General features: G+C 27.4%; 1 protein-coding gene across 1 annotated transcript; it reads right to left on the bottom strand.

Moving 5' to 3' along the window:
• Positions 1-9,889: 9,889 nt before the first annotated feature.
• LOC126682513 (uncharacterized) lies at positions 9,890-10,264 on the bottom strand. The gene has a single exon (XM_050378229.2). It carries the CDS (start codon positions 10,262-10,264, stop codon positions 9,890-9,892), a length of 375 nt encoding a protein of 124 aa, XP_050234186.1.
• Positions 10,265-10,660: the final 396 nt, after the last annotated feature.

Raw genomic sequence — 10,660 nt, forward strand, 5'->3', positions numbered from 1 at the left:
TGTATTATACTTCATTTCATCCCCGTTTTTCTTTTTCCGGGAACGATGTTTTCCGATGTCTAGACTGTTTTGTTCGTTCCGATTGACTTTGTATTTCTTTTAAAAAAATCTTTGCCTTTTACTCCTTGTGGTTTTGCTTCTGTATCAGCTAGGGTTTGGATCTCAACTTATGTAAGAATTTAGAACTATGCATTTACTAAGAAAAACAAATCAATCAATCTGTCTGAATCTGAACCTGATTTTGTACAGACAATCAGCATGATTACAATTAAGTTGAATTGCTGACTTTCTTGATCTACTTCTCTTGGGAATCAGCTAAATACATATTCAAAATCTTTTTTCTGTGTTTATGAACTGAGAATTTAAAATGCACAAAAATAATTCCAATTAATTAAACAGAATGCCTATTAGCATTGAAAATATATTAATCTAAAGACGTACGACATAGTTGAGAGTAATTAATACAAACATCTTTTAACTTCTTTTAGTATATTGATAGTAATTAAATCTTGTAACTGGATAAGTAAATATTTATATATCTAGATTCCAAGATTAATTAAGAAGCCTAAGTTCTCTTGTTATATATATATCCCATCTTGGCCTTTCAGATTTAGCCAGCTACTAATTAATCTATTTTAAATATACTTAACCAAAAAGTTCATCTCATATATTTATGTATATAGATAATTTACTATATCTTGCAACATTAATTTATATGCTGATCCACTAAAATATTTACATTATTTTTTCATGTAAGTAGTACTTTTTCAATTCTTCATCATTTGTAAACAAGTCTAGCTAGAGAAGTTTCTTTTTTTATTAATTTAGAAGGTACGAAAATACAATACTATATCATCTTCACTAGATTTGTTTGGCTTTTTAAAATTTAGAAACAGAAACCAGACATGCAAACTGAAACAATAATAAACTAGGGAGTATGGACACTTCATTCAATTAATCTTTTTATAAATATATCAGAAATTTGGTGTTTCAGACACAAATCATTTCTCTTTTAACATAGAAAATCTTGAAATAACTCATTGTGTCCGAGTCCAAGTGTTTTACTGTTCCGTATCCGTATCCGTGCTATCTAAATTTTTTTCTTTTTCAGAAAACTGTTAGAAACTGAATTTATTGACTGTAATGGAACTTTACTGATGTGATTTGAGAGAAGAGAATCTAAACCATTTACCTTAATTAATTCCATAACCTAATTGCATTGTATGTGTCTTTGTATAGCCTCTTCAGTTCTTTAGTGGTAAGTATTAGGGCAGTTAACATTCATCATTTAGCAACATGTTCTTGATAGGTCTAATTAGTTTTCAAGTATGCAAATGAATTTAAAACTCTAGCTGTCCAGATTCTTTTTTTCATATTCTTTTATTTGTTTGCCTGTTTGATGGCAGCTAAATCTTATTTATATGCAAATTAAAGGGTTTAATAATTTTTATGTGATTACCGAAATATTGTATTTTTACAAAGTGATTACCGAATTATAAAAATTATAAAATGGTTACTGAAATATTATTTTTTAACAAAACGATTACCGATTTATAGAAAATTATAAAACAGTTACCAAACTATAGTTTTTTTTACTAAACGGTTACCGAAGTATAGATGCGGACAAGGAAAAGTTGTAAAAGAATATAGTCTGGTGACCGTTTTCAAAAAAGCAATAGTTCGGTAATCATTTTATAATTTTTATAGTTTGCTACTCGTTTTGTGAAAACACAGTCCGATAATTATTTTATAATTTTTTACAATTCAATAACTATTTTGTAAAAAGATTATAGTCCGGTAGCCTCAAGAATATATAACCCGCAAATTAAGAATTGTAAATAGATAAAGATCTTTCAACAATAAATATAAAATTGTTTAAGAACTATAACAACTTTGTTTTTATTTTTTAATATTTTATTTTTATTGTTTGTTTTTCTTTACAAAAGCTCTACTTGTTATTTTTTTATTAAGAGTTAGTTTTGTCCTTGTTCTTTTATGAAAGATTTGTATGTTTATTATTGTAGAATTAAGAATTTGATTCTTATTATTTTAAAGCGTTTATGTAGATTTTATTTTTATTTTTATAAGGCGGGTAGCAAACAAAATAATGCATATAATGTCTCAAAGATTTTATTTTATGTCGGGGTATTATGAATACTTTTGAGCTAAAATGTTCGTATCTATTCATAACTTTAGCCTATTTGTCAAATATACCATATTTTTAAATTCATGTCATATTTACTATCATAGTTTCAAGTAACTATATAACTTTTTATATTTAGGATCTCTCTTTTTGGGCTATTGAACTCTCTAGTTCACTAAATTTTCACTAAATTTTTATTTAATTTTAATCTGAATTTTCTAAATTTTTAATTGTGGAATTTTTATTTCTCTTGCAATGGAACGTTACTCCTTAAATTCAGATTAAAATATTCGTAAAAAAGATTGAAGTAATGATAACTAAAAAAGAAGTTCGGATTGAAAGTTAAAATTTAATTATATAAAAAAAATGGCTTAAATACTCTAAAAATCATGAATTGTCGCGTGTTTTTGGTATTTAACATGAATTTTTAATTTTGGCATAAAAATGCATAAAGTATCAAAATTTTACAATAATAACATCGGCACCATTTTGGATATAAAACGGCACCGTCTTTTTTTACCTAAAATGGAACCGTTTTCCAAATAATGCAAACGTGGTTTTATATGCAAAAATTAGATACTTCATATATTTCTATGTCAAAATTTAAAGTTCTTATTAAATATTAAAAACACGCGAAAATTGGCGATTTTTGGTATATTTAAACAAAAAAAGTTAAAGTTTGATAACTCAACTGAAATTTTAATGAAAGTTTAGTGGCTTCAAGAATTTAAAATCCTTATTAATGGATTCCCATGACCGGTGATCAGTGCTATCCAACTTGAACATGTAAAAATGATTCCCACATTGCGAGCTTATCTTCGAAGAGTGCATTTGATTCCTTATTTAATACACTTAATTAAGTTTAAAACATGCTTGCTTTTCTAAATTCTTCACTTTTAAGATCATTATATGTTAAGCTCTATCTGGTTTAGCAACTCATTTTTTGTGCCACTGACTTAAACTTTATCAAATAATTGAGATTACATTTTCACTAAAATAAATTTACATATCTATAACTTTAGTTTATTTGTTAAATATAACATAATTTTTAAAATTTATCTATCATTTTTTTTATTTTTGATAAATATATCCACGATTTATTTCAAACGGATCACATGGCACGATATAGTATACGCTATCTAAGGCTACATTTTATATACATGAACATATAATATTATGCCACATTAACTTCAAATTATCATAAATTTGATAAAGATCAAAAAGATAATGGATTAGATTGTCAAAATTTAAGAATTATGATATATTTGGTAAATGGACTAAAATTATGGTAGATAAATTTATTTTCTCTATATTTTTTAAAATGCAATTTTAATTTTTAAATAAATTGATTATTTGACACAGTATTTGCAATACTGAAATGAGTAATTATTCTGAATAAATCGATTATTTTAATTATTCTGAATACGAATTTTGTAATATGATTTTGATATGTGCTTATAGTTTCATTGTGAAAATAAGGTTTCTATCCTCCCAAAAACAAAACAATCAGAATTTTGCTATTTTGAATATAAAAAAGAATATATCAACTCTATAATTTTAATAATAATACTCTTAGAGATAATGATAATAATGATGACAAGAACTAAAAGGAGAAATAATAATTTGAGAAACTTAAAAGGTAGTTAGGACATAAAGATACCTTAAAAATAAATAATTAAGGTGCAAGTAGTGTTGTTAAAAAAAATTATTGATTTGATTGAAAAATGGGCTGACTGGGTCATACATATGCTCAATTTAATATATAATTATGCCTATGCTTAATTGATTATTATTGTTATTATAAAATATTTTGTCTAAGCTGTCACCTTTAATTTTTTAAATAATTATCAGCAGAGCAGTTGAATTTCATAAAGCTACAAGAAAGCATTTGTTTTTTGGTCTTTATTTTATTCATAAAATTTATTGATTAAGTAAACTATGATCTAATTAATATAATGTGTAACAACATTTCCAAGAACTTGTTTATGAGTTGTCTACAGTGATCAAGGTTAGAGGTGACAACGATGATGACAAAATACCACGAAGTCTCTCTCTTTTTTTCCTTTTAACTGTCGTCGGGGCTATTTTAGGGTTTCTAAATTCAATTAAGGAATAAAAAAGATAAAATTACAAAAAATAGGGTGTCGAAACAGGTTGGTGGATGGTGTTCGTGTCGTATCGCCCACTCCGTTGATACGATTAGGGTCAACACGAGCACGATCCATTTAACTAATCGTGTCAAAATCCTCAACTCTAACACGACATGAATTTTAAACGAGTGACACAACACGACACGATTAACACGTTAAGATAAACGGGTAACACAATTACACGACACGATTAACCAGACCCACTTAATATTTCAAAATATTTAAACTATATAAATATAATTTTAACCTCAAATTTATCATTTAATATTCAAATTATGAAATTTTAATATAATTAATTTTATTTATATATTAATATAATAATATTTAATTAATTTAATACCAATTTTTTTAATTTTATGAAATTAAAACTATTTTATTTCAATATTATTATAAATAAGATAATTTATAAACGGGTTAGGCGGGTTAGATGGGTTGGCGAGTCAACCCGCGACACAACCGATTAATTTCGTGTCATAAACAGGTTGATACGTTTTCGACACGAACCCGCTAAGCCTCAATCCGGATTCATGAAAAATTTACGTGATAGGCGAATCGTGGAAAACAAGTCTCCCCTGGATGACATTGTAAGGGAGATTGATGTCCACTACATTGAAAAAGTGTCAATTTCTTTTTTTTTTCTTTTTTTTCCAATCTTTACGTCTAGGGTGATTACACGCAGAGGGCTGATGGGCGATCCTCCGAATCAAGTAAGAGGGATGGATGTTCATTTTAACTATACTATTGTTCTCCCGAGGCCTTTCTAGGCTTTCTTTGTCATCAAGCTTATTGCGCTTACAATGTCATCCAGGGGAGACTTGTTTTCCACGATTCGGTGACTGTAATCAGTGTGAGGGCGCCTACCATTAAAATTTCAACTAAAACTGAAATTATCATAATAAGAGAGACCAAGAGATAGCAAGAAAATACTACGACAAATCAATAAAGGAATCTTTCAAAACACTGCCAATCAAAGAAATCCTGAATCATGACATTGAAAAGAAGAAATGTGAACCCAAAAGGCCAGATCTAGAAACTGGAATTGGGAGAAGAGAAGAAAATGAACCTAGAGGTCGGTATAAGCTTGAAGTTCGAAGAATAAATCGCTGTAGTCCATAGGAACATTTGCTTTGAAGGCTCAGAAATTATTGGGATTGATCCACACATCATAACTCACGAACTAAACGTAGCAAAAGGAGCGACTTCTATAAAACAAAAGAAACTAAAAAGGGTGTATTATTGATCAACAACATGTTTTTGCAATAAAAAAAATTAGAGCGTATTTTTATAAATATTTAATCAAAAAATATATTTTTGAAAATGACTCAAATGTTTGCTTAAAATATGAGTATTTAAAAAACGAAACTTCAATAATTAATTGTTCAACACAACGAAAGTTGGCTTCTTCTTTCTTCAATGGGTGGGAAGGCCATTGTATATGTGCATGAGCCTGTCTTTTGTAGGCCCAATCTTTATCCACCCTCTCTTAACAAGCATGAGCCTACTTCAGAATGGATAACGACATATCTAGCTCTACATAATCATTTTTTGATGATACCTACTAGGTAGTACAGAAACAAAAATGATACAAAATATATACGGGAAAATAATAGTTTTTCAAAAATAAAGACACGGAACAAGAAAAAGTATATAAAAAAATCAGGATATTTTTACAAAAAATATATTTATATAATACTCTAAATTTTATTTGTATATTTATGATAATTAATAAAATAAATCACTTGGATATAAGCAAAATTAAACTTTTATAAATTTTTAAAAAATAAGAAAATTTTTTGTATTGTAGGAAATATGGATATAAATTTTAAGGGTAATTGATTAGATTTTTTTTTTATTTGTGGGTGATTTTAAAAAAACATTACATTTATTTAATTCTTATTATTAACCGAAACGGCAAAAAACATTTCATATGAGTGTCATTTTCTTGAAACATTTTCAAAATGGAAATTGCAACTTTTTTGAAATCTCCATGCTTCTTAGAATGTATATTAATACAATGGAAGTATAGTGATTTATCCGTACCTTTTACACATGACTAAACTCATGAATTAGGATGGACGTTCAATCAATATTTTGTAGTTAGAAAATATATAAAAAGAAAATATATCGTAAATTTAATGTTTTAAAAATAAATTTTAATTTTAATATAAAAACTTTATAATAATACTGTTTTATTGTTCAAACATCTCATTTTTATGCAGCCGTACCACGTAGATTACTCCTAATGAGTCAGAATCTATCGTGAGATTCAGGTCATAGTTTGTACCGAACTAACAATCTCCAGCATAATACTTTTAAGAAGTATCTGAGCTGCCTAATTTAATCCAAGAAATGCAGCCAATGACTTCATTAAAATTCAACTTTGAAAACAATCTAAGGTAGGAAGGATATAAATAGATAATTAACAAATTGTAGGTAAGATAACAATTTGCTTATTTGTTATTGGAGTTAATGATACTTTTTGTCCATATTGAAATTTACTATTTTAGCATATATGATCTTAAGAAAAAAGAATCAAAAACTTTGTGAATTAGTAACAAAGAAATGGAAAACTTATAGAATTTGGCAGTTCTTTATGCATTATATCGACGTTGACCATTATATTATGGTGGTTTGATAAAGGTTGGGAAAATGCTTTTGAAAAAAAATGTTAATATTATTATTTGTGCATTAATATCATCATATAGTCCAATCTTTAAAACATCTCAACTAATAGTACAACACTTCATAATGTGTTATATATTACCATAAATGCCTAAAACGACGTTGTTTTGGTCGTAATTTTAACAAAAAAAATAACATAAAATGCATATCGAGGTATAAAATGAAAAGTTTGGAAAGGCTGATCAAATAGATGAAACGTTCTAAAAATTAGGCTTAAATCGAAAAATACTAAAAATGGTGTTGTTTGATGAGATTGATCTTTTTTTATTTTCTAAGTATAACTATTTGAAAAAGGAAAAAAAAAGTAAATAAATATCGTCTGAAAAAGAAAAAAGGTATTAAGAAATCAGAGTTTAAGAAATATTTAAAAATTCTTATGGTCATTATTTATTAGAATTTTTTTTTATTAATTGGTAAGAGTAATTGATTATATGCTTAATCACAAAAAAAAACCCACCTTTTAGCTCCTTTTCAAATACACCCTGACGTTGCAATTTTGTTAGTTGTACCCTAATTCGCACCTTTGGCTTCAATTCCACCCTCAAGTACTAAATTGATCTCTTTTTCATTTGAAAAAAGTTAAAATGATCCATTTTTAACTTTTTATGTGCAAAAAAGTTCAAACGGGTACTTTATAAGGGTTTTTATGAATTTTTCCCGAGTGAAAAAAGCCAATTTGATTTTGAAGGTGGAATTGAAACCCAAAGGTGTGAATTAGGGTGCAACTGACAAAATTGCAACGTCAGGGTACAACTGAAAATGGGCTAAAAGATGAGGGTTTTTTGGTGATTAAACCTTGATTATATATGAGTGAAAATTCAACATTCCATACATTTATAAAAGGGTTAATTATTTAAAAACCACTCACCTTGTAATTTTTTTTCATTTATACCATGAGCTAGGAAAATTTTCAATTGTACCCTGTTTCTGATTTTTATGTTTCATCTCTACCCTAATAAGTTGAATTGACCTATTTTCTTTTGAAAAAGAGTTGAAATTAGTCCTTTATTTTTAACCTATATTCTAATAAAACGTTAATGTTAATTATTTGTGTATCTTATTTTTAATATTTTCATCTTTAAATTAATTAAATAATCAAAAAATTTAGTTTTGGGGTACAAACGAAACATAAAAATCGAAAATAGGATACAATTGAAAAATTTTCTAGGTCGTGATATAAATGAAAAATAGTTACAAGGTAAGTGGTTTTTAAGTAATTAAGCCTTTATAAAATGTGTTTAATTTCAAACTTGAACTAGTTATTGTAATAGATGGTTGATTTTTTAACACTTATAAACTCGTTTATATTTTTTTTCTAAACAATGTGAGATCATCTTTAGACACTCCCTCTCAAGTGCAATGGAGCTTAAACATCCGGTTATCACTAGACTGATACACAGCGGCAACACCATACTGGACTGCTGGGACTGGACATCCAAATAAACAACTGGATAATTAAGATTTTGGGCCAGACCCGCTCTTATATCATATTATAAATATTTTATTTAATTAATTAATTAATTGGAGTAATTGATTATAGGTTTAATGGCGTAAAAAATCACAAATTTTAGCGTGTTTTGCAAATTTAACATAAACTATCAATTTTAGCAAATTAATACATCAACTTTTGATTTTTACAATTTTAGCCCTGATCAATTTTCCATCAGATTAATGATGATGTGTACACCGGAATAACCACCGTTCCGGCGTCCAACATCAGCATTTTTCTCTATTTTTCTGAAGGAAAATTGATCAGTGATAAAATTGCAAAAAAATCGAAAGTTGGTGTATATATTAGGTCTAATGGTAAAAAAACTCAAACTTTTACGACTTGTTGCAATTATATCTAAACCTTTTAATTTTTGCAATAATATCCAAATTGCATTTGTTTTGTTGCAATAATATCCAAATTGCATTTTTTTTAGCAATAATAGTCATATTGATGGCTAAAAGTTTTATTTTCAATTAAGATATTAGGCTATTATTATTTTTGATGTATAATAATATAGTAAAAGTCCCAAAAAAATGGCAAAAAACTCAAAAAATATTCACATAAAAAATGCAATTTGAATATTATTGTAACAAAATAATGTAATTTGAATATTATTGTAAAAATTAAAAGGCTTGGATTTTTTTTGCCATTAAACTTTTATATCAATTTGCCAAAATTAAAAGTTTATTTAAATTTACAAAACACGCTAAAGAGTAGCACAATATACTTCGACACATCAAATAGTAGATGATCTTCTTGCTAAACCGATTCCATGATATGTATTTATTTCACGGGAAATTCTAACCTAAACCTGTTCCATGAATTTTGCATGCACTTATTTCACATGTAAAATATCTTTGATTGTGTAAAATTTAAATACCAGTGTTAATCTATATATTATTAAGCTTGTATTATACTCATTTGATTTGATGAATGCAAAAATAAATATTTATTTTATTTTATTACATCATACAAATCACTTTAACAAAGACAATATGTTTTATAATATCTCGCTCACACGAGCAACCATGGCGCTAGACGAACGAGTAGATTATAATTGTGATAATTAGGCGTTTTTCACTGTGACTTAATTTTTTCAGAATACAAACTGAAATCAACAAGAAAAGAATTATTTAATTTGATTTTTTTTATTTTCCCATTATTGTAAATCAATTAATTTTGCTGAGGAACAAAAAAAAACATAGGAAGAAAGCATCACTACAGCAGCAAAACAAATGTAAACTCTTCATTTGTGAATAAATAATTATACGGTTAGTATCATATGATAAAATCTTGATTTACATTATTAATCAAGGAAACTACCTAGATATATCTTATTTATATTACAAACTCATAAGAAGAAACTGAAAACATTTTAAATTTGACATACCTTATGAATTCATTTAAATGTCTGTATCTCAACTAATAATCATGTGCATAAAAATCAATTATCTCCTCAATATTAAGCTGAAACAAATATGAACAATCATTATACATAAGCCACAACATATGCTCGAACAAAATTGCATCCACATCCACATATATAATCCTCTTCTTCTTCATATCATCAAAATCAATCATCTTCTCATTTCTCACCGTTTCGATCAGAACTCGAAATGGACTTTCGTCCAATACGAATGGATCCACCAAAAACTCTCTTTTTTCTTTACCAACCACCACAGTCACCGGCCGGTCGCCATCATTAAATCCGTCTTTGTTTAGTGACCGGTAGCCTAGCCGGGAGCGTGAAGTGTAACGCTTTCGGAGTATTGACACGGGCAAGATTAAGCAGTCCATGATCTTGGAATGATATAGCTATAATTTATGTGTAGTGTTGGTTTAACTATAAGGTTTGTTATATATACAAATGCTAGGAATGTATTTTATAATAAGATAATGGGAAATGAAAAGGAAGGTCTAAAATATAGAGAAAAATAGGTTGACAACTTCTAAGTTGAATTGGCCAGCTAACAGCTAGAGAGAGCGAGAAACTAAAGAGAGCGTGTGACTTAATTATGAGTAGGGTAAGTAGAAATCCAACTAAATTGAGTAATTAAACCGAAGCGATAAATTTTATTTGACTTGATATCATTAAAAAGAAAAAATATCTTAGACAACACTTATCTTTTCAAAAAAATTAATTGTATCTTTATTTTGTAAAATCGGCAATTTTACTCGAATCTATACTTTTCA

This window comes from Mercurialis annua, linkage group LG5, assembly GCF_937616625.2.
Source record: "Mercurialis annua linkage group LG5, ddMerAnnu1.2, whole genome shotgun sequence".
NCBI classification, from domain to species: domain Eukaryota; kingdom Viridiplantae; phylum Streptophyta; class Magnoliopsida; order Malpighiales; family Euphorbiaceae; genus Mercurialis; species Mercurialis annua.

Coding starts and splice junctions, on each gene's coding strand:
- LOC126682513 (XM_050378229.2), bottom strand. CDS start 10,264: ATGGACTGCTTAATCTTGCCCGTGTCAATACTCCGAAAGCGTTACACT.